Below are 24,328 nucleotides of genomic sequence, written 5' to 3' on the forward strand. Positions count from 1 at the left end.
TCCCAAGATAAATTAAGAGTTTAGGCCGCAGCTTTTGGTTAAATTCAGTATGTACACCTGTTATTCTCTCCTCTTTCAAATCTCCTTTCTGATTGCTGGAGAGTAAAATTTTTCAGCTGTTCATTTTTACGAGTTGTGTTTATACACAGACAGTAACTACTCTAAGCCAAAAGAATATGCTACATCTGTATAGATTACCAGCATTTCGGTAGATGTCTATTCAAATAGACCAGAATCTTTAAGAACCCTATGAAAGCATTAGGACGATACTGAATCTTAGGTTTTGAAAACCATTACATAAGCTTTATATAAATGGGAACTAAGAGCTAGCCCTATCTCTGCTTGGCATTAATCAGAGCATATTCACAAAAATATCCTGCATCTGATACAGTGTTGCATAATGGAAAGAAAAGAGGCTTTTAAGTCAGAAGATATGGGTCTGAGTGATGGTCTAATTACCTATTAGCTGTGACACCATAGACAAATTACACTTTCTGAACTTTGGTTCTCTATTTGTAGAGTAAGGCTAATAAAAACAATTGTGGAATCACAGTGAGGATTAGAAACAACAGTAACTGGCACACAGGATAAAAGTTACTATTTTTATTCCTTAATAGATCTGGGGAAAGGAGGAGGAGGAAAACAGGAAGGAAGTTCTAACAGATCTGGGAACTAATAGAGGAATTATTCAGCTTGCTTTTATAAAGTTTCTGAGACAGGGCTAGAAGGGATACAGCAAAACTCAAATATTAGAAATATAAGTATTCTAATAAAAATCACAATATTACCATTGTTATAAAAAACAAATCATTATAAAAATTAAAATGCTTTTTAAAATGTTGATACCTTATATACTCACACACTAACCTAACAGATGTACACACACTCTTTTTGTGTTTTGTATAAACACAAAAAATATAGTGATTTTATTTTTATTAGAGAACATTTTATAATTATTAAAACTCTGTAACTCTTAAGATATCTTCACAGTTTGTATAGCAAAGTAAAATTGTGGGGAGCAAGCTCGGACTAGACTAAGTTACTGGAATTAAGACTTATTCTATGCATCTGCTCTCCTCTGTGGGGAGCAGCTCGGACTAGACTAAGTTACTGGAATTAAGACTTATTCTATGCATCTGCTCTCCCACAATATGGCGCTGGGAGAGAAGTAAACAGCTTCCGCACAGCTGCCTCCAGTTCAACCAATTAACTGTAGGACTTGCTCCTGATTGGAGAGCAGCGTACTCGGCGTGTGGGCAGCCGAGTTAGGATTGGCGGAGGAGGACTATAAAGGAGGAGAGAGACGGCATGCACCGGGGAACATCTATGGGGAACATCTAGCTGAAGGAACACCCGTGCAGCCCCCGAGAAAGCCGGCCGGCGGTGTGCCGCTCCCCTGCGGAAGTGGGGAATGTGGCCAGGGGGAACTGCCCTTCCACGGAGGTGGAAGGGATAGTAGCCAACCCGGGAAGAACCAGCAGCAAACCCGGGGAGGGCCGAGCAGACAAAAGAACAGCGCAGGGTCCTGTGTCGTTCCTCCACGAAGAGGGGGAGCGACATAATGGTGCCGTGACTCGGATATGAAGCCTAGGCAGGGTTTAGTGTCGTTCCTCCACGAAGAGGGGGAGCGACATAATGGTGCCGTGACTCGGATAGGAAACCTGACTCGGATAGGAAACCTAGGACGGATAGGAAACTTAGGAGGGAAGAAACGGGAAGAACTGGGAAAATATCGGAGAGAGAGACTAGCAAACAGCCTAGGGAAAATACCGGAGAGAGAGACTAGCAAACAGCCTAGGGAAAAGCCGGACGAAAAAGGAGCCGGAAGAAGCTATTGAAAGCCTAGGCATAGACTCGGATACGGACTACGGGGGGAAGCTGGGAGAAATCTCTAAGGTCGAAAGCGAAAGTGAAAGCTAGAACAAACAGACTCGGACGCGGACTGTGGGGAGAGGCCAGGAGAAATGAGGGAGGAATATCGTTGGAGGAAAGCTTGGGGAAACATACCGGGTAGAGAAAAATGTTAGGGAAATTGAAGCCACGGGGGGCAGGCCGAGGCGGAAACGGAAGCCACTTTGGGATTCTCAAGTTAGCCCGGGAATAGGGGGCGAAAAGTTGAAGCCAGAAGCTGAAACGTGAGCCTGGTTGGGATCCGTCTGATTAGCCCGGGGAGCAAAGGACGGGAAGCCAAACCGTGGGGCGGAGACGTACGCTGGGTTGAATTCGCCAGGCTAGCCCGGGGAACTTGGATTGAATGCTAGTGGTGGAGACGCAAGCTACGCTGTGTTACTCGCGGAAGCCGCCGCGTGCAGAGAGAGCACGGGGCGTGAATAGATAGGGAACGCTGGCGTAGGCCGTGGTTCAGACGCGAAAGGGTTAAGCGTGGAGACCGCGGAGCGCGCGAAGCCGAGCCGCGCAAAGCCGGGAAGCTGCGCAGATGAGAGAGGCGCGCGGGCTGAAGCGGCGCAGAGCCGGGAACCCGCCGGCGGGGCGAGGTGCTGGAAAGCCGCAGGGATAAGAGAAACAGAAGTTTAGAAGTAAAGTGAGAAAAATAGGAATGCTGGAAGATAGAAGTAAAATGGGAGAAATAGGAATGCCCGGAGATAGAGAAATAGAGAAATAAAAAGGCCTCCCTACAACACTGCAATGTGAGAGCTTGGATTCGGTCTGCCCGATTAGTGAGGCGATGTGCACCTGGGCGGCTAGCAGCTTATGCGCCGCAGGTCACCGAAGACAGGCACGAATTAACATCAGTAAGGCTTCCCCACAATACCGCAATTAGAAGGCTTGGATTCGGTCTGCCTGATTAAGGCGGTAAGCGCCAACAAGCAGCTCGACCAGAGTATGAGCTGCAGGTCACCGAAGATAGGCACGAACCAACACTAATAAGTCTCCCCCACAATAAGGCAATGAGAAGGCTTGGATTCGGTTTGCCTGATAGGTCTTGTAAGTCCCCTGCAGGCAGAGCAGAGCATGCGCTGCAGGGCACCGAACACAGGCACGCATCAGCGCCTAAAAACCTCCTCACAACATGGCGAAGAGAGGACCCGGATTCGGTTTTCCTGATTGATAGGACTTGTAAGAGCCTGTGGCAACTCTAGCAAGGAGAGCAGAGTGTGTGCCGCGGGACACCGAAGACAGGCGCGTATCAACGCTAAAAAATAAAAAGAAAGGGGGATCTGTGGGGAGCAAGCTCGGACTAGACTAAGTTACTGGAATTAAGACTTATTCTATGCATCTGCTCTCCTCTGTGGGGAGCAGCTCGGACTAGACTAAGTTACTGGAATTAAGACTTATTCTATGCATCTGCTCTCCCACAATATGGCGCTGGGAGAGAAGTAAACAGCTTCCGCACAGCTGCCTCCAGTTCAACCAATTAACTGTAGGACTTGCTCCTGATTGGAGAGCAGCGTACTCGGCGTGTGGGCAGCCGAGTTAGGATTGGCGGAGGAGGACTATAAAGGAGGAGAGAGACGACATGCACCGGGGAACATCTATGGGGAACATCTAGCTGAAGGAACACCCGTGCAGCCCCCGAGAAAGCCGGCCGGCGGTGTGCCGCTCCCCTGCGGAAGTGGGGAATGTGGCCAGGGGGAACTGCCCTTCCACGGAGGTGGAAGGGATAGTAGCCAACCCGGGAAGAACCAGCAGCAAACCCGGGGAGGGCCGAGCAGACAAAAGAACAGCGCAGGGTCCTGTGTCGTTCCTCCACGAAGAGGGGGAGCGACATAATGGTGCCGTGACTCGGATATGAAGCCTAGGCAGGGTTTAGTGTCGTTCCTCCACGAAGAGGGGGAGCGACATAAAATAAAGAAGGTTGGGCAGAAATATCCTGCACTACAATTCAGGAAAAATACTCACTCAATTTTCTGTTGTAGTTGTTCCAAAAGCTTTTTATTTTCTTCCTGGAGAATATTCTTTTCATTCACTTAAAAACAATGTGAAAAAGGTACATAAAATAGCTACATTAACATCTATATCAATAGTTTTAAATAAAATGTCAACATTTATAAAGAAATAAGGATTTTCATGTCATGTTGTACAGGGTTAACATTACTGTGCAAAAATAATTTGTTCCTAGGCAGTGATCACTCATACTGTTCCAGTTCCATATAGCTAACTGATAATTTATGTAACGCTTGTGGGAAAAAAAGAGAGCACTTCATATACTAAGGAGTATAGCCTAATTATTCATACTGAAAACAAAGCATTCTAATCTGATCACTAAGTTCTATTAATTTCTATCAATAAGTTCAATTATTTATATTATTAAGTTCTTTTAATTTATATATAAAATTATTTTCTACTTCTTGAAGAGGAAAATGGAGAGGTAAAGGGGGAAGGGAGAAAAAGAGAAACAGAAACAGAGAGCGAGCTCTTTTCTGTTGGTTCACTCCCCAAAGGCCCGTAACAGTCAAAGCTGGGCCAGGTTGAAGCCAGTAGTTAGGAATTCAATCCAGGTCTCCCATATGGATGGCAAAGACCCAACCACTTAAACCATCACTACTGCTTCCTAGGGTCTGCATTAGCAGGAAACTAGATTCAGAAATTGAGCTGGGTATTGATCTCTGGCACTCCCATATAGGATGCAGGCATCTTAACTGCTAGGCCAGTTGTCTGCCTCCAAATATCATTTTAGTGAGAGATTTATCTTGAAATTCAATCATAAAAATAATATAACACTGAATATCAGTATAATTTTTATAACATAAGCAAATTCATAAAGTCAAATTTTCTGCTTTAATCATGCTCCATGTTTTATTTAAAATTACAATATCAGTAATATAAATATATACATTGAAGTAATGAACTATTTGAATCTATCACCATTAAATTTTCCTATTCATCCTTATTTAATTTATAAAGCGGAAACCCAATTTGAAACTACAATTTCCACTGAAGTCCACAAGTCTTATCAATGCTGATATGATGTACCACAAACTATCCATCTGCCCTACAGAAAACCTCTCCAGCCAGGGGTCCTTATCCCTCTCATTGCGCCACTGGAGGGCCCCTATAAATCAGAATTTCAATTTTTTACTTTTATTATCAGCAAAAAGGCTTCTCCCTGAGGCTAAGACTGCATTTAAGAAAATCAAATTAAGAGATATAAAACTATTAACGTTTAAAAATGGTTTAAAACTAGTTAAAAAGAATTCGCTTCTGGATAAATAATTTTAATATAGGAAAAATACCTTTTATTAAGTATAACTAACATTAGGAATATTTTTTCAAAGGCTCAACCAAAACAAAACCATGAGCCAAAACCTGAGCAGTGTAAGTGAGCAGATGTTGGAAGTACGCACTGCACTTACGTTGGAAGGGCTGAACTTGAGATCTCCAGTGTAGGCCTGAACCCCTGCAATGGAGTCAAAGGAACAGACTCCCCCATGAATGTGCTAGAAGTGATTAAAAAAAAAAAAAAAAAAAAAAAGGCAGTGGCAGGCCTTTGGCAGTGATTAAAATACCGCCTGGGATACTAGCAGCCTGTAACACAATGCCTGGGTTTGAGTGGCAGTTCCACTTTAGATCCAGCTTCCTGTAGTGCATAACCTGGAGGTAGCAGGTGATGCCTGCCACCCATGTAGCATCATACTAAGTTACAGGGTCTTGGCTTTGGCCTGGCCAAGCCCTGGCTATTGTGGGCATTTGAGGAGTGAACTACAAGATGGAAGATCTCTCTTTCCAATGAATAAATAAATTAAAAAAAAATTTTAAGAGGGGCTGGCATTGTTGTGTAATGGGTTAAGCTGCTGCCTGTAATGCCAAAAGCCCATATAGGTACCAGTTTGAGACCCTACGACTCCACTTCTGATCCATCTCGCTGGTAATGCACCTGGGAAAGCAATGGAAAATGGCTCAAGTCCTTGGGCCTCTGCACCCACGTGGGAGATCCAGATGAAGCTCCTGGTTCATGGCTTTATCATGGTCCAGTCGCAGCCACTGCGGCCATTTGGTGAGTGAACCAGCATATACATATATATAGATCTCTGTGTGTGTCTCTATCACTCTGCCTTTCAAATACATAAATGTAAAAAAAAAAAAAATAAATCAAGGTAAAAGAGAAAGGACTGGGGGAGGTAAAATGAAGGACAGAGATAAACAGAAAAACAAACCTGCATCTGGAAAGACACATACAGGCTGCTAACAGCAGTCACTGCTGGGCACATTGAGATTATATTTTTTTTCTTATTTCTTTCTAAAGTAACAAGCATGTGGTTATAAATTCTTGCTTACATAACCAAACGATAGCAACATAGCTAAAAAAAATAGTAAAGTCAAAATACGGAATTAGTTTGGAAAAGAAGATAGCTAATTTGATTTCTGACATGTTGGTTGTACACTACTTATGGGTAAACCAGGTAATGTATTGTAAGAAAACCCTAGATTAAGTGGGTAAGGAGAATAAACTGAAAACAGTACATTTATAATTGTATATTATGAAAACCAAAAAGCATACATCTTTATAAAATTGTTTGCTTTGTATTTAATTTGACTAGGTAATCAAATTACCTGAAATAATGATATAAACCAAAGCAGGACATGGACATGTCCAAAGGATATCTGTTTCTTGTCTGAGAACTGGTGAGACTGCAAGGCCAATGTGGACAGTATTTAGACAACCTTTCTGAAGCCTACTAGTTACTAAAGCAGGAGATTAGATCTACAAATAGGGAAAAAGGAACATTCGAACTGTTACCTAAATAAGGAAAAGGATACGGAAACAATCCATTTGATTACAACCAATTTACTAATAGATTTTAACAACATATTAATTTTTAAATACTTAATAACTGAAAGGAACTCACTAAGCTCTGTAATAAGTTTAAGATTCTGTTGTCGGATATTTTCAAATTCTTGCTGTTTTTTCCTCATATGTTCTTCAGTTACTGCACAGCGATCACATAATCCTGCTCTTAACCTATGAAACCAAAACAAAACATTTTTCTTAAATTAAAAGACATTTCCCAACACAGGCTGAGTATCCCTTACCAGAAATGCTTAGGACCAGAAAGCTTTCAGATTCTGCGGTGTTTCTGAACTTAAGCATATTTGTACAGATGTTTACTGGTTGAGCATCCCTAAATGAAAATCTAAAATCTGAAATCCTCCTAAAGCCAAAACTATGAGTGAGAGTTTCAGACTTTGGAGTATTTCAGATTTCTGGTTTTTGAATTAGGGATATTCAACTTACATTTGTACTCTGACATTTTTATACTTTATGAAGATCTTAAGAATTGACCTGATAAATATAGTGAGAATCAACTAGATTAATTGAGTTTTGTAGTTATAGTCTTAGATATGCTGAAATCAGGCTATGAAACCATTTTCTAGAGAGTGCAATTCTGAGTGAAACTGTGTAAAAATCTGCCAATTTTAAACTCCAAGGAAATTTATTAAAGGAACTGAAGTTGCTTTTATTTATTAAGGTCAGCACATGAACCCTAGTCCCATACCAAGAGACCAAATTATATCTTAACCAAGTTCGTAGCCACTTTGCTCAGTATAGCATATGACAGTAAGTATTCAAAAATGTCTTATTTCTTGAATAAACATTAAAGGTCAGGAAATATGAAGGAATAAAGATGTCATCTTGGAAGTCAGTACTGTGGCACAGAGGGTAAAGCCACCTCCTGCACTGCCAGCAAACCATATGTGCGCTGGTTTGAGACCCAGCTGCTCCAATTTTTTTTTTTTTTTTAAGACTTACTTATTTATTTGAAAGTCAGAGTTACAGAGAGAGAGAAGGAGGAGAGGCAAAGATACAGCGGTCTTCCATCCGTTGGTTCACTCCCCAATTGGCTGCAATGGCCAGAGCTGTGCCAATCCAAAGTCAGGAGCCAGGAGCTTCTTTTGGGTATCCCATGCGGGTGCAGGGGCCTAAGCACTTGGGCCATATTATACTGCTTTCCCAAGCCATAGCAGAGAGCTGCACTGGATGTGGAGCGGCGAGACTCGAACTAGCGCCCATATGGGATGCCAGCACTGCAGGCAGCAGCTTTACCTGCTACTCCACAGTGCCAGCCCATCCAATTCTGATCCAGTTCTCTGCCATGGCATATGCCGCTCTGTAACTCTCTCTGCCTTTCAAATAAATAAATTAAAAAAAAGTAACCTCATATGCTCCTCTCAGCATCAAGAACCAACCTTAGTAAAAATTCAAAATGTATTATTATGTAAAAATAGATTACAAATTTTTTTACTAATAATTTGTGAGTACTAAAGAGAAGAAGGCAATACATATATTGCATGAAGGGATGTGGAGCAAGGGAAGAAAAGAAAGGTATATTCTGAATGTTATTAAGAATTATCTTGGGGCTGGTGCGCTGGCGCACTTGGTTGATCCTCCGCCTGTGGCGCCAGCATCCCATATGGGCGGCGGGGTTCTAGTCCCGGTTGCTCCTCTTCCGGTCCAGCTCTCCTCTGCGGCCCGGGAGGGCAGTGGAGGATGGTCTAAGTGCTTGGGCCCTACACCCGCATGGGAGACCAGGAGGAAGAACCTGGCTCCTGGCTTCGGATTGGCGCAGCACTGGCCGTAGCAGCCATTTTGGGGGTGAACCAATGGAAGGAAGACCTTTCTCTCTTGTCTCTCTCTCACTATCTAACTCTATCTGTCAAATAAATTTAAAAAATTTTTAAAAAAATAAAAAGGCGCTCCTCCAGTTGCACTGAAGTGCTCCAATAGCCACACGTCTCTAGCTGCTACCTTATTAGTGTAGACGTAGAACATTTCCATTCTCACATAAAATTCTAACAGACAGAACAAACCTAAAAACAATGTGACATGTACCAGAAGTATGTTTAAAGAAATGATCATGCCAATACATTCTCTCCTATACTCTAAGAATGCAGGTGATTTTGGCTTAAACTCAGAGCTAAGAGAAGAGTTAACAGAAGACCAACAGGTATCTGATATGGATGCTGATCCTCTAGCTACATAATCATTTCCTTTTTATCATTCATTTATCTGTATTTCTTGCTGACTACTGATCACACATACAAAATAATTTTAAAAGTTAAAATAGGTGCTTTGATTAAACTAGTTAAACTCTGATTGTTAAACAAATATGACTACTTTGTCAGAACTGTTCCTACTTACAATTTTGAAAAATTATGTCATTCATGACAGCACAGTTCATGTTCAGTCATCAATGAACATACTTGTATAAGGCACACTCATGGGTATTTTATATTATATAAAGGACGAGTAACTCAACAATTTATATTTTGGGACACACATACACACAATATCAAATTTCTTTAACATTAAACATGAGATTATCAAAATAACTCCAACAGGCAGCGTTGGAAAACAGGAAGTCTCTCAGAACATGGAAGAAAATAAACAGAAAATGAGAGAAAAGATAACAGAGAATCAATTTATGACTAAGTACTCCAGAAGGAGACCACAAAAAAAGGAAGAGACACAGTAAAAGGAAACAAATTGTCAGACTTTAGGAAACAACAGTCTGCAGGTTAGTGGGTTAAGTGTGTAACACAATGAAGGAAACAAACACATACACACACACACACACACACACACACACACACATTATGGATAAAAACATCTTAAATTCCAGAAAGGTAAAAAATATCTGTTACCTATAGTGGAATGAAAATTAGAATGACATGACATCTTACCAGAACTAGAATACTAACAGACAATGAGAAAAAGCCTTTAGAGTTTTGAGGGAAAACTATTTTGATCCCAGAAATTTACAGCCAAAATACCAACTACATGCAATCATCAAATACAATCACTGTCAGGCGTACAAGAACTCTGAAAATTTACTTCCTGTTTGCTCATTCTCAGCAGGCACTTGAGAGTGAGTTATAACAGAATGAGCATGAAAAAAAAAAAAAAAAAAAGAAAGGTAAAACAGGTCCAGGTTTTATTGACCATGTTAACTAGTGTATCCTCAAGGAATAAAACAGTGCCTAGCACAATGCAGGAGTTCCATAAATGTTAACTGTCTAAAATAAGGTAAAAGAAATAATGGAATTAATGCAGAGAGCCAATGAAGGAAAATTCAGAATGGTCCAAATTAGTATTGAAAGTTTTTCAGCCCAAGAAGTTATATGTCCAAGAAAAAAAAGAATTACAACAAAAAAAGATAATAATGGTAGAATAATTAAAACATTAAGTAATATTAATAATGTAGTAAGGAGGGGTCGGCGCTGTGGCGTAGCCGGTAAAGCCGCTGCCCGCAGTGCCTGGCATCCCCAGTGGGCACCGGTTCAAGTCCCAGCTGCTCTATTTCTGACTCTCTATTATGGTCTGGGAAAGCAGTAGAGGATGGCCCAAGTCCTTGGGCCCCTGCAACTGCATCGGAAGATCCGGATGAAGCTCCTGGCTCCTTGCTTTGGATTGGTATAGCTCTGGTTGTTATGGCCAATTAGGGAGTGAACCAGCGACGGAAGTGAACCAGAGGATGGAAGACCTCTCTCTCTGCCTTTCCTTCTCTCTCTGTTTAACTTTCAAACAAATAAATAAATATTTTTAAAAAAATATAATGTAGTAAGGAAAATATAGTTCTTGTCTCAGTATTTTAAAAGGTAGTCAGAAATACTAGGAAAAACAAAACAATAAGTTGTTATAATTATGGGCTGATTTAAGCAACTGCCTGAGGAGGAAGTAGAAAAGAATGTATTTGACCTGGAAAATAGAAACACTGTCCTTCAGTGGCCAGAGAAGTCAAAACATGGACACAATAGAGAAAGAAATGTAATCCTTACTCCACAGTGAATACTTACACAGTTGATTAAAATAAGAGCAAACACACTGTTTACTATTTTACAAAGTCTACAATTAACTTAAAATACAAAAGACTGAAATCTTGTAACAAAAAAGAATGTAATGGGGCCAGTGCTGTGGCGCAGTAGCTAAGCCTCCAACTGCCATGCTGGCATCCCACATAGGCGCTGGTTCGTGTCCCGGCTGCTCCTCTTCCGATTCAGCTCTCTGCTATGGCCTGGGAAAGCAGTGGAAGATGGCCCAAGTCCTTGGGCCCCTGTACCCGTATGGGAGACCCAGAAGAAGTTCCTGGCTTCTGGCTTCGGATCAGCCCAGCTCCGGCCTTTGTGGCGATTTGGGGAGTGAACCAGCAGATGGAAGACCTTTCTCTCTGCCTCTGCCTTTAACTCTCTTTCTCTCTCTCTCTCAAATAAATACATAAAATCTAAGAAAAAGAAAAAATATAGAATGTAACTATCATCACCCTTCACAACAGTCATACTGTAAAGGCTCCACTGATTCAGGGCAGAGGAACAGTGATTCAGGGAAGGGTAAAAACATCAGTAGCTTCCTCTAATATAGTTCAGGGACATAACTGAGAGGTAAAGGACCATGAAAACAAGACCTAAATACAAACAAAGGTTCAATGGTCAAACACAAGAACTAAAATAAAAACTTCAAATGTAGGAGGAGTTTTAAAATGTCACTGGTTAGACAGTTATAAAATGAAGCAAAATTCCCTAACTTCTGTATTACCTCCAGTTTTTCCTCTCAGCTGCCTCTCTTAATAATATATATGGGGGCCAGCACTGTGGTGCCCACACCTCATGTTGGAGTGCCAGTTTGTGTCCTGGCTACTCTGTTTCCAATCCATATTCCTGCTAATGCATCCAGGAACTGCAGCAGATGATGGCCCAAGTACTCAGGTCCCTGCTACCCATGTGGGAGATCAGGATGGAGTTTTTGGTTACTGGCCCAGCCCTGGCTATTGCAAGCATGAGAAAGTGAACCAGTAGGTGGAATATCTCTTTTTCTGTCTCTGTTGCTCTGTTGTTGAAATAAATGAACAAGTAAATCTTTTTTTTAAATAGTATCTATGAAGGGGCAGGTGTTACAAGATCACTTTTAATCCCAGAGCTGATTATATAGTGATTACTATTGAGGGGAAAAACACCTCTTACTCAAGACCCAAGAACCAGACTCACCGATCTTCTAAAACTTTAATGGTTTCCTGAAGGACTTTCTGTTGCTCTCTCAGCTGTTGATTTTTGGTGAAGAACTCTTCCAGTCTTTGTGCATCTCTAAAGGTCAAGAAATATAGAAGTTTTCTAGGTAAAAATACTCTAAAAGGGTAATACTCTAATCAGAACTTCAAAGTTTGGTCTTACCACTTATATATCATGGATTTCTTCCATCAAAATACAGCAACTTAAAAAGTGAGGTTTGAATATCTTGTTAATCAGAGTGAAAATCACACTAGAATTTGCTCTGCAGTGCTTTTATGTATAATGGAAGTACTACTGTTAAGTGCCAGGCATTCAGTATATGATGCTGGGACACACAGGAAGGAGTAGATTCTGGGTCGGCCAAAAAAATCAACTTTGTCAAAATGAACTTCAAAATGTATGCTTACTGTTACATTACTTTTTTTTTTTTTTTTTGGTCAATTGTTCATGTAAATAAGGTATCTTTACTCAGTTTTTAAAAAAGGCATTAGTATACATATATATATATATATACACACACACACATACATACTTTTTTTAAGATTTATTCATTTATTTGAGAGGCAGAGTTACAGAGAGAGGGACAGAGAGTATCTTCCATCCACTGGTTCACTCCCCAGAGGCCACAATGGCCAGAGCTGGGCAGTTCGGAAGCCAGGAACCAAGACCTTCTTCCAGGTATCCTACGTGAGTGCAGGGGCCCGAGCATTTGGGCTATCTTTTACTGCTTTCCCAGGCCATTAACAGAGAGGCATCAGAAGTGGAGTGGATGGGACTTGAACTGGTACCCATATGAGATGCCAGTGCTACAGGCAGCGGATTAACCTACTGAGCCACACTGCTGGCCCCACCTTTACTCATTTATTTACTACCCAATTAATAATAAGAAATCAAAGATATGAAAACAGTCCTGCACAAATGCACGATTTTTTTTTAAATTCTTTAAACCCCTTAATTTAAAAAATAATATAAAAGAAAACAAGGTTTTATTTGTAGGGGATTAGGCCATACTTCAGAATTGCTAAATTTCTTAGTCACTAATAAGTGAATTTTCTTAGTAAGTACTACCAAGTACTAAATACTTACTAAGTACTTGGATGGTTGAATTTGGTAGATATCACCTTTGTTATATCCTCAGTAGAAAATATAAGGATTATTTTTCTTTAAGTAAGGCTGATATAAACAGAATGATCAGATTCATTAACTGACCAGTAAGACAGGCCGGCACCGTGGCTCACTAGGCTAATCCTCCACCTGTGGCGCCAGCACCCGGGGTTCTAGTCCCGGTTGGGGCACAAGATTCTGTCCCGGTTGCTCCTCTTCCAGTCCAGCTCTCTGCTGTGCCCAGAAGTGCAGTGGAAGATGGCCCAGGTCCTTGGGCCCTGCACCCACATGGAAGACCAGGAAAAGCACCTGGCTCCTGGCTTCGGATAGGCGCAATGCGCTGGCTACAACGCGCCGGCTGTAGCGCCACTTGTGGGGTGAACCAATGGAAAAAGGAAGACCTTTCTCTCTAACTCTGCCTGTCAAAACAAACAAACAAACAAAAAAAACCTGACCAGTGACAGTCAAAACAGTTGATAAATAATGGATACTGATTGGTATATGTTATCTGTGATCACTGATTAAACAGGTGAAAACAATCTGGCAGAGGCTGAATGCTGTGGCACATCAGGTTAAACCGCCATATTCAACACTCATATTCCATATCATAGTGCTGGTTTGTGCTCATTAGCAAAGAGCTGAATCCACACCAGAGGAGCCAGGCCTCAAACGTGCACCCACCATATGTGATGCTGTCATCACAGCTTAACCTGCTGTGCCACAATATCAGCCCACACCCCTTATTCTTGTTCTGTCTCTTTTCTCTGTCACTCTGCCTTTCAAATAAACAAATAAAGACATCTTATAAAAATAAAAATAAAAGGATCTGGCAGACCAGACTCAAGGATAACTTTCTAAATAATCTCACAATATTCAACAGTCAAATGAATTCATGAAAAAACATTAGTTATGTACACAGACAACTTGTAAAATACATCAGAATACAAATCTGAAACAAGTAAGTGTTGAACAAATAGTATAGTTACTGATTCCTTTTATAACTTCTTTTTCCAGGTGGGAATTCCTAAGGACTGTGATAGTTTACATACACACACACAACCCAGTTACTAAACTGCTCCTTCCAGTTGAGAATTCCTAAGGACTGGGATATCTTACAAATACACCTATTCTAAAAACATGGAGATACAACATCATAACTGTTACTGCATCCTAACTGTATACTGTAAAATTTACTGGGAAATGGAGATTATGGTGATATAGGTAAGCCCAATTTCCTGGTTCCACTATGTAGTAAAACAGGAATAGTGAAATAAAAGGGAACTTAGCAACTTACTGTGCTTTAAAAACATTCAACCTGGGGCCAGTGCTGTGGTATAGTAGGCTAAGCCTACTACTACTTCTGAGAAAGTAATTATTCAACATTCATCTACAAATTTTACCTTTTTTAACTGGATTTTACCTTTTTCGCATGGTATAGTTGTAGAGTAATACATTTTATATAAAACATTGGGTATAAAAAGAGCAAATCTAGATCATTTCTAAATTACTTAATCTTCAGGGAAATGATTCTGATTCAAGCTAAGATAAAATGAATTTTATGGATATACACTACCATTAAAATAGTAATACTTAAAATTATTAGCCTTATGTGAGGGATCCATTTTAATAAAATCAATTTTCTTCAAGAACATTTAGTGAATTTGGCTTTAAACTATATAGTCAAATGGCAAACACAATAATTTCTGGGTTTTAGTACTGCTTCTTAAAAAGTGAGCAGCTGTGGCCTGGGAAGGCAGTGGAGGATGGCCCAGGTCCTTGGGCCCTGCACCCACATGGGAGACCAGGAGGAAGCACCTGGCTCCTAGCTTCGGATCGGCACAGCACACCGGCTGTAGTGGCCATTTGGGGGATGAACCAATGGAAGGAAGACCTTTTTCTCTCTCTCTCTCACTAACTCTGCCTGTCAAAAAAAAAAAAAAAAAAAAAAAAAAGTGAGCAGCATTTGACTTCTCCTTTAGGGGAGTCACTCTAATCAGTGGTTGGTAATCCAGCATTTACAAGATCATTAAATTTAATACTGAGCCAAGGTATAGTATAAGGAGCACACTAACCACTAAGCAACTCTGAAACATCAAACCTTTGGTGTTAGAAAGAACTCCTATGGGGTCGGCACTGTGGCGCAGCAGGTTAAAGCCCTGGCCTGAAGTGCTGGCATCCTATATAGGCTCCTGTTCTAGTCCCGGCTGCTCCTCTTCCGATCCAACTCTCTGCTATTGCCTGGGAAAGCAGTGGAAGATGGCCCAAGCACTTGGGCCCCTGCACCCACATGGGAGACCCAGAAGCTCTTGGCTCCTGGGTTCGGATCGGCACAGCTCCAGCCATTGCAGCCATCTGGGGAGTGAACCAGCAGACAGTAGACCTCTCTGTCTCTACCTCTCTCTGTAACTCTATCTTTCAAATACATAAAATAAATCTTTAAACAAAAAAAAAAGAACTCCTATAAAGCATTGCTATATATAAAGGGAGATTCACAAGATAACTCCAACACACAATTTAGCTATTTTGTTTGGTATGTTGATTAAGTCACCCTACCAAGTCAGTGACAGTATTTGTCTTCTGATTAACAGTGCTTGTATAAACCATCACTAGCAGGTTTATCTGAACAATGAAGTCGAAAACAATATGGCAATTTCTTAACTTCAAATCTCAAATCACTCAAAGAAAACACTTTCCCCATCGAAGAAAATCTGCTTATTCCAGAGTAAAACAAGGTATTTCCCTATTTGATTTCAAGTGAACAAAAAAAAGTGAAATTTTACCTATTAACCAAGAAAATGATCTTATTTCCTCATTCAACCAATGCAATTTCTCTCTTTCTCTCTCTTTTAAAGATATATTTATTTATTTGAAAGTTATAGTTACACAGAGAGAGGGAGAGATGGGGAGAGAATCTCCCTCTGAAGGCTCACTTCCCAGATGGCTGTAATGGCCAGGGCTGGGCTAGGTTAAAGCCAGGAGCCATGGGCTTCTTTCAGATCTCCCACATGGGTAGGGGTTCAAGCACTTTAGGCCATCTTCTGCTGCTTTCCCTAGGCCATTAGCAGGAAGCTGGATCAGAAGTGGTGCAACCAGGCCATGAACTGGTGCCCATATGGGATGCTGGTGCTGTAGGCGGCAGCTTTACCTGGTATGCTATAATGCTGACCCAAACCAATGCAATTTCATTACATTTATTTTTGGAGTCATTTTTATTATAGGGAGAATTTACATACTTGTACATAAAGTCTTTTTTTCTGTAATTCAGATGATTCTTGCATAAACAAAAGGAAATATTAAAGTGTATTGAAAGGCTGAGAATTTTTTGAAATCTCTATTGCTACCAGAGCAAACAAAATTTATGCTATCTAAGGAAATCACGCCAACAGTTCTACTTGCTAGTACTCCCTGAGCCACAGTACTAGGACCTAACTACAGCAACAGTTTTGGCTGCCTACCCAAGAGTCATTTCCTTTCTATTCCTTCCTAAAATCAATGTTCATTTTCTTCAACATACAGCAGTAGCTTTGAGAGAAGGTATTCTTTTTTAATGTTTCATTTTGGAAGTAATTTCAGACTTACAAATAAGATACAAATATAGAACACAGAGTACTTGTATACCTACCACTCAGCTTCTCAAAATATTAACACTTGGCATTACAGTTTAATTATCAAAATCAATAAATTAACATTGATAAATAGTACTAACTGATCTACAGACCTTATTTAAAAAAAAAAACTCTGTCAACTGCTCCTCTAATATAGTTTCTCTGGCCCATGATACAACATTGCATTTAACTATCATGTCTCCTCCATTCTGGAATGGTCTCTCCAGTCTTCTTTGTCTTTCATAACCCTGACACCTTTGAAAGCATTTTTTAGTTATTTTGCTGACTGTCTCCAGTTTGTGTTTGTTTGATGTTTTCCCATAATAAAATTCAAGCTATGCATTTTTGATAAGACTACAACAGAAGTGATGTTGTACACTTTTTATTATACCATGTCATGAGGTAAATGTTAACTTCAATTTATTAAGACTCAGTCTGCCAGGCTTCTCTGCTAAAGTATTACAGTTTTTCCCTTTGTAATTAATAATGTATCTTGTGGGGGATAAACTCTGAATAATTTATAAAATTTGCAAATATTATTTCTCATAATGTCATCCTTTTTTTTAGCCTCCATTGTTGATTCTTGCTTTTAACAGTTAATGTTGTGATCTTTGCCAAATGGTGATTTTCCACTGGCATTCTTCCTACATTTAACTACTGAAATTCTAATAAGGAAGAGCTGTCCCTTCATTCCACAACTAGCAGAACATTATCAGCATGACTTCATTACTCAAGTTGTCCTAGATTATGAAGTTGGGAATTTTTTCCCAAGTTGCCTTCTGTATCCTTTAAATACACTCCCTTTTTGAGCATTTCCTTATTTTCTGGCTCCAGTTTTCCAACTTATCTTGTAACTACTTTGCATGCCCTAATCCTAAAATAAGCCATTTCTCCAAAAAACCTTGACTCCTCTTACTAGAGAACACTGTTAAGAAACCAACATTTGAGTTACTGGAGTGCCATCGCTTCTAATACCTTTCAACATACCAAGCCTATGAAATATGTGGATGTCCTGACACACATGAACATATCTCTGTATTCTTTTAAATCTGTTTAGTGATTTAATGTTTCTTATATTAAAAAGAAGTGCATACTGGGAACTCTAATTCCTACTCAACAGCATGGGGTTCATTCCAGCTTTCTCCCTTTCAGTATTTGTAACACCTTTCTCCTGACAGTGAGAATCTTGGTGCTCATTACAGAAAATATTTATTTGTTCAATTCTAGAATACATATATAAAGTAGTGCAGGAATCTTTATTAATCTGAGCCAAAAAAATACTGATTCCTTTGCAGATATTGTTTAGATATTACCAAAAAATTATGGTCAGAAGTTAGAGGAAGGATGCTGGCTGATGCTTCTGGTAAACTGCTGTAATTAAAAAGGACACATGTGAGACTGGCACTGTGGTGTAGTGGGTTAAGCCGCTGTCTGAAGTGTTGGAATCCCATATCAGTGCTGGTTTGTGTCCAGACTGCTCCACTTCCCATCCAGCTGCATGCCAATACGCCTGGGAAAACAGTGGAAGATGCTTGGGCCCATGTGGGAGATCTGGATGAAACTCCTGGCTCCTGGCTTCGACCTGGCCCAGCCCTGGCAACTGTGGCGGTCTGGTGAGTAAACCAGCAGATCGAAGATTTCTATCTCTCCTTCTCTACTCTATAACTCTTTCAAATAAATAAATAAATAGATCTTTAAAAGGGGGGGGGCACATAGATGTTCTGCAAGTTTTGATTATAATTATGACGGTCATCTCACCGTTTTGCAGTGAGTCAAGACTAATGGTGGGGCTGGTGCCGTGGCACAGCAGGTTAAAGACCCAGCCTGCAGTGCTGGCATCCCATATGGGCATCGCTTAGAGTCTGGCTGCTCTACTTCTGATCCAGCTCTCTCCTATGGCCTGGGAAAGCGGGAGAAAATGGTCCAAATGCTTTGGCCCCTGCACCCGTGTGGGAAACCCGGAAGAAGCTCCTGTCTCCTGACTTCGGACTGGCTCAGCTCCAGCTGTTGAATCCATCTGGGGAGTGAACCAAAGGATGGAGGACCTCTGTGTGTGTATGTGTGTGTACTTCTCTGTGTTACTCTTTCAAATAAATAAAATAAATCTTTAAAGAAAACAAAGACTAAGGGGCAAGTGGAACACTAATAATGGCAGAGAAGAGACAGAGAAAAGAATCTGAGTCTTTGAGGATCTGGGTTACTGATTAAACAATCCGGGAATGTCCCTACTTGGGGCTTTCAATGTGAAAGTATGCTTGTGAAAGTATACTTACTGTGAAAGCATACTTCTCGTTATTCTTGTTTTTCAGAAGAAAAATTAATACTACTAATAAGATATACATGCTAGAGTTACTACTCAGAAAAGACTTATTTAATTTCCTCTGTAAGTAAAGAAACATCTCTCAATTGTGGGAACTAAACACAGTTTTACCAAGGAAAAAGTAATTTTGTGGCCAAGGGAGTTTAAAATGACATATTTAAGGTAGGAACACAGATACTTTAAACAATGCAAAACATTTACAAGTGTTGGTAAATGATAAGAATCAAAAATTAATTAAATTTTAATTAAAATATTTTAGAATTTATGATTCTATGTTTCTGAATCTAAGTCTACTTCCAAATATGACTTTCTGGGTGTGAAGATTTTCCCAATTTTCATTTTCAGATAACAACATAGAAAACAAGTAAGCATGTGCTAACGGGTGAGCAGAAACTCCAGCTTTCTAGCCTACATGTCTATGCCATGAAGCAAAGGTAGTAACATTTGTACAGTAACACAGATCCCCCCCCCCGCCTTCCTTCCTCCCCTTTTCACCTTCTCCCCTCCTCCCGGTACTATTGTGAATCCCAGGTGTTAACACAGCTGAGAAAAGAACGCTGTTGTTAGACACATGAGAATGAGGGGCAGGCATTTGGCTTACAAGTTACAATGCCACTTGGGATGCCCACATCTCACATCAGAGTGCTTGGGCTGAAGTCTCTGCTCTGCTAATTCCAGTTTCCTGTAATGTGTACCCTGTTATATGCAGTTGGTGATGGCTCAAGTAGTTGGGTCTGTGACACCCACACAGGAGACCCAGATTGAGCTCTGGCTCCTATCTTTGGCCTGGTTCAGCCCTGACTGTTATGGGTATCTGGGAAGTGAACCAGTGGATGGAAGATCTGTCTACCTCTCTAGCTTTCAAATAAATTAATAATAATAATAATATGAATTAACAGATAAGTTCTCATCTTGAAAAATATTTTATATGTATTAAAATACAAATAAATACATGCAATTATTAAAGATGTAATTAAAAATACAAAGATATTCTTTTTGCTTTAGATTTTGAGAACAATGGCAATAATCCAAGGCTCACACCAAGGAAAGCTGATTTCTTTATAAATAAGACAATGAGTTTAGATAGGACACCAGTATCACTTTATAAATAAGACATCAGTCAGAATTACACACTAATACTTACAAAATTCGTTCCTTTTTCAGTTTAGTTACTTTTACTTGTAAACCTGAAAAATAAAAAGAAAAAACTGTATTATTTTATTTGTACATTTCACTATTTCTAAAGCAGTTATCTAAATGCACTTATGAATCAAATTCTACAGTATTAAATCTGGCCTCTGAATAATAACCAGGTCCCATTTGTTTGTAGAGTATATTCCCCTGACTTGTACCCTAAGGTCACAAAATATGTACAACACTATTGCTTTTACTGTATTATATGATAGCCAAGTAGAATGAAGCTTTCCCCACCTAAAGTGAGTTATTTCCTTTCTAATACCAGAGGAAAGCATGTAATTAGAAGTTCACTGTAAATGAAGGTCTATGTTCTGACACAGCCTATGTATCTGCTAAGAGCAACAGTACTTATATAAGCTCAAGTCTTAAGGGATTAAACTAGATTGTGGCAGGAAGTCCTAGACTAGAAGCACAACTGCTTACAGAAAAGTACTTAACAAAGGACAGTAGTGTTTTTATGTCAACATATCTGCTGTATGTATAAGAGTACCTCAAAAAATTACTGGAAAAATTGACTTAAAAGATAAGTCTATTTTGGTGCCCGAAAAGCTGAAATCCATGCATAATTTAAAAAACTTTTTTTTTCAAAGTATTTACTTATTATTTGAAAGGCAGAGAGAAAGAAAGAGATATTCCAACTCCTGGCTCACTCCCCAAATGGCCATAATGATGGGGGCAGGGCCATGCCAACGCTAGGAGTCTGGAATTCCATCTGGGTTCTGGTGTGGGTGGCAGGGGCCCAAGAACTTGAACCATCCTCTGCTTCTTTCCCAGATGCATGAGCAGGGAAGTGGAGTAGCCAGTGCTCAAACCAGCATTCATATAGGATGCCAGTATCACAGGCGGTAATGTACAACAATGCTAGCCCCATGAACAATATTTTTAATAAAAATATTTTTCATGAACATTTAGAAGACTCTTGATATTTTTTAAGGACTTACTTGAGAAACAGAAACAGAGATCAATTTGTTATCTGCTGGTTCAGCCCACAGATGTCCAGAGAGCTAGGGCTACATCAGGCCGAAGCTAGGAACCAGGAAATTGATTTGGGTCTCCCATATGAGAGGGGTACCTCGAGCACTTGAGCCACCATCCCCTGCTTCCCAGGACTATTAGCAAGTGTTGGACTGAAACCGGAGTCACTGAGACTCAAACTGAGCTCCAATATGGGATGTGGGCATCCCAAGTAGTGGCTTAACCCATTGTACCAGTGTGCCACAGTGCTTACCACTGCTTAACATTCTTTAAATGAGAAAATTATATAGAGATGCAGAAAAGATTATAGGAGGCCAGAGGTTGGAGGGGTAAATCTGGAGATTTAAATGAGTGACATGAGGGATCCCCGGTGGTAGTTATAGGAATCTACATGTGATTACTGAATAGAACGAAATATACACACATGCACAAATGAGCATAAGCTGCAAACCACACACACAAGTGAGTACGTGTAAAATCAGGGCCAGTGTCGCTGCCCAGTCTTAAGTCACCATTTGCTTTGCTGGCATCCCGTATCAGTGCCAGTTCAAGTCCTGGGTGCTCCACTTTTGATCCAGCTCCCTGTTAATGTGTCTGGGAAAGCAGTAGAAAATAGTCTAATACTTGGGAGAACTGGATGGAGTTCCAGGCTCTTGCCTTTGGCTTGGCCTAGCCGTGGCTACTGCAGCCACTTGGGGAGTAAACCAGTAGACAGAAGATTCTCTTTTTCTCTCTCTCCAATTTTGCCTTTCAAATAAATAAATTGAATGTTAAAAAAAAAAAAAAAAACCAACTTGGTGGAATCTTTATAAGGCTGGTAGATAGCACCAATATCACTTTCTTAGTTGTGATAATTTACTGTACTTATATGAGGATACTTCAAAAGGTCCAAGGAAAAATGGAATTTAAAGTTCGGTTCAAAAGATTCTGAAATCCATGCACATGAGTTCTCAAAGTTAATGGAAAAAGTATATTATGACAAAAGTGAACTGTGTATTATTCATGGAGCTCAAAAGTGTTTTGCAGCAAAATAGCTATTTTTTAATTCCCATTTAACCACAAATGTTTTGAAATACCCTTATAAAAGATGTTCCCACTGGGAAGAACTGAGTAGTGGATACATGAGAATTCTTTGTACTATTCTTTTCTTCTTGCATGTGTATCACCCTCTTTCCCTCTTTATACTATTTTTTTTTAATTTAAGATTTACTTATTCATTTGAAAGGCAGAGTTAGAGAGAGAGAGAATCGTCAATCTGCTGGTTCACTCCCCAACTGGCTGCAACAATGGAGCTGGGCCAATCTGAAGCCAGGAGTCAGGAGCTTCCTGATCAGCACCCATATGGGATGCCAGCATTGCAAGTGGTGGCTTTATTGGCTATGCCAAAGTGCTGGCCCCATGTACTACTTCTTACAACTACATATATGAGTCTACTATTAACTCAAAATAAAATTATTTTTTAAAAGATTTTATTTCTTTTATTTGAGAGGCAGAGTTATAGAGAAAGGGAGACAGAGATAAAGGTTTTCCATCCACTGGTTCATTCCCCAAATGGCCACTATGGTCGGAGCTGGGCAGTTCCAAAGCCAGGAGCCAGGAGCTTCTTCCAGGTACCCAACGTGGGTACAGGGGCCCAAGTATTTGGGCCATCTGGTGCTGCTTTCCCAGCCATTAGCAGGGAGAAGGATAGGAAGAGGAGCAGCTGGGACACGAACCAGTGCCCATGTGGGATGAGGGCGCTGCATGCAGAGGTTTAACCTACTACACTACAGGGCCAGCCTCAAGATTTTTTAAATTATGGAAAACTATTTTCCCTAAGAAATTTGGGAAATTGTTAAACATTGAGTTAAAAACTAACATGATTGATTTTAAAAAATCAATTTCCATCTGTCAAATTCCCAGCCTGAGACACTTCTCTTTCATATGATGATGACAACTTCATGAGACCTTGTAAGTACTCAGAGTAATGCATTAAACTATTCTTGAAGAATTAAGAAAGGAAGAAATTGTCTTCCTATTAGGCCAGAGAGTAGAGTCAGCAGTTTTTTTTCTTTCCTCTTTCCTTCCCAAAATGTGTGAAAATTTACTTGTTGACAGGTTTTGCTGTTTTTAGTTTTGGCTGACTTCGAAAACTCAAGTCTGCATTCAGAAGTAAAAAGTGCAGCCAAAGATGAAATGGATTCTTGCCATAAGCCACTTAAAGAAAAGAAACAATGAGACAGAAAATCCATATAAACTTCAGAAGAAAATTCTTGGGAAACAAGGAAAGACTACTCTTTTATCTTACAAGCATTCAACACCTGTGAGATATTTGTTCTGTCATGCAGATCAGTCCTGAAACAGGTATTATGTATGCATATGTGTGTGTTTAAATTTTAGCATCTGCTATTCATCAAGTCAATTAGGCATCTACAATTAGAACCCCTATAAAGTGTGCTTTAATCCTGTTCCACACCCATCGGAAGGAATGAGGCTATACAACAATGTAGCTCCTGTATGAACAGGTAGTCTGTTCAACAAAGTATTTGGGATTTTAACACAGGCAACCTGAGACACCTATTGAGGAAACAGAGCTCAAAAGATCAAGTACTGTAATACAATTAACCCTACATCTACTCAGATATGATTTTGGAGTAATGAAACAATCAATGGCCTATACATGTAGCTATAACACACTAGATTCAAGAGCTCAGAAATGAGGCAATGATTTGATGTTACACAAAACCAAAAATCACTGCTATGTTAACTCATTTAGTTTCTACACAGAATCATGTTTTTAATTTATATATGGTCACTTTAAAAAAGGTTACTTATGGTTTTGAATTATAAATAAGCTTAATAGTACTTTTTTGAAAACCGGTGACTTTATATCTAGATCAAGCAATTTAACTCATACTAAAAATACTATTACTAGTATTTATATAATCGCCTAAGAAGTAATTTCAATTTCAAAGTGAAAATTCTTGTCTGTTTATGATGCACTGATATTTAAGGCATTACATTCACTTTGCTTCAGATTCAATTATCTTAAAATGAAGAAATTTTAAAAATTGAGAGATGCAAATACAAATAAAAACAGATGAAAGCATTACTGACAGCATTCCTAATAATGAGTAAGGCACTTAAGTTATAGATTAAGATTATATACAATACCTTTCATTGTAAA

The 24,328-nt window shown here is 39.8% G+C and overlaps 1 protein-coding gene across 8 annotated transcripts in view; it reads right to left on the reverse strand.

Annotated features, from left to right (window-relative positions):
• The window catches only part of RBBP8 (RB binding protein 8, endonuclease), a 106,705-nt gene that overhangs the window by 46,550 nt on the left and 35,827 nt on the right, over positions 1 to 24,328 (reverse strand). For all 8 annotated transcript variants that reach the window (XM_008261135.4, XM_051851353.2, XM_051851350.2 and 5 more), the window contains 4 exons: positions 20,135 to 20,177; positions 11,941 to 12,036; positions 6,810 to 6,922; positions 3,862 to 3,928 (listed from right to left, as the gene is read on the reverse strand). In XM_008261135.4, the coding sequence (XP_008259357.2) occupies positions 3,862 to 3,928; positions 6,810 to 6,922; positions 11,941 to 12,036; positions 20,135 to 20,177 (319 nt within the window). The remainder of the gene's footprint in view (positions 1 to 3,861; positions 3,929 to 6,809; positions 6,923 to 11,940; positions 12,037 to 20,134; positions 20,178 to 24,328) is intronic.

The sequence above is a fragment of the Oryctolagus cuniculus genome, chromosome 10 (assembly GCF_964237555.1).
Source record: "Oryctolagus cuniculus chromosome 10, mOryCun1.1, whole genome shotgun sequence".
Lineage (NCBI taxonomy): Eukaryota > Metazoa > Chordata > Mammalia > Lagomorpha > Leporidae > Oryctolagus > Oryctolagus cuniculus.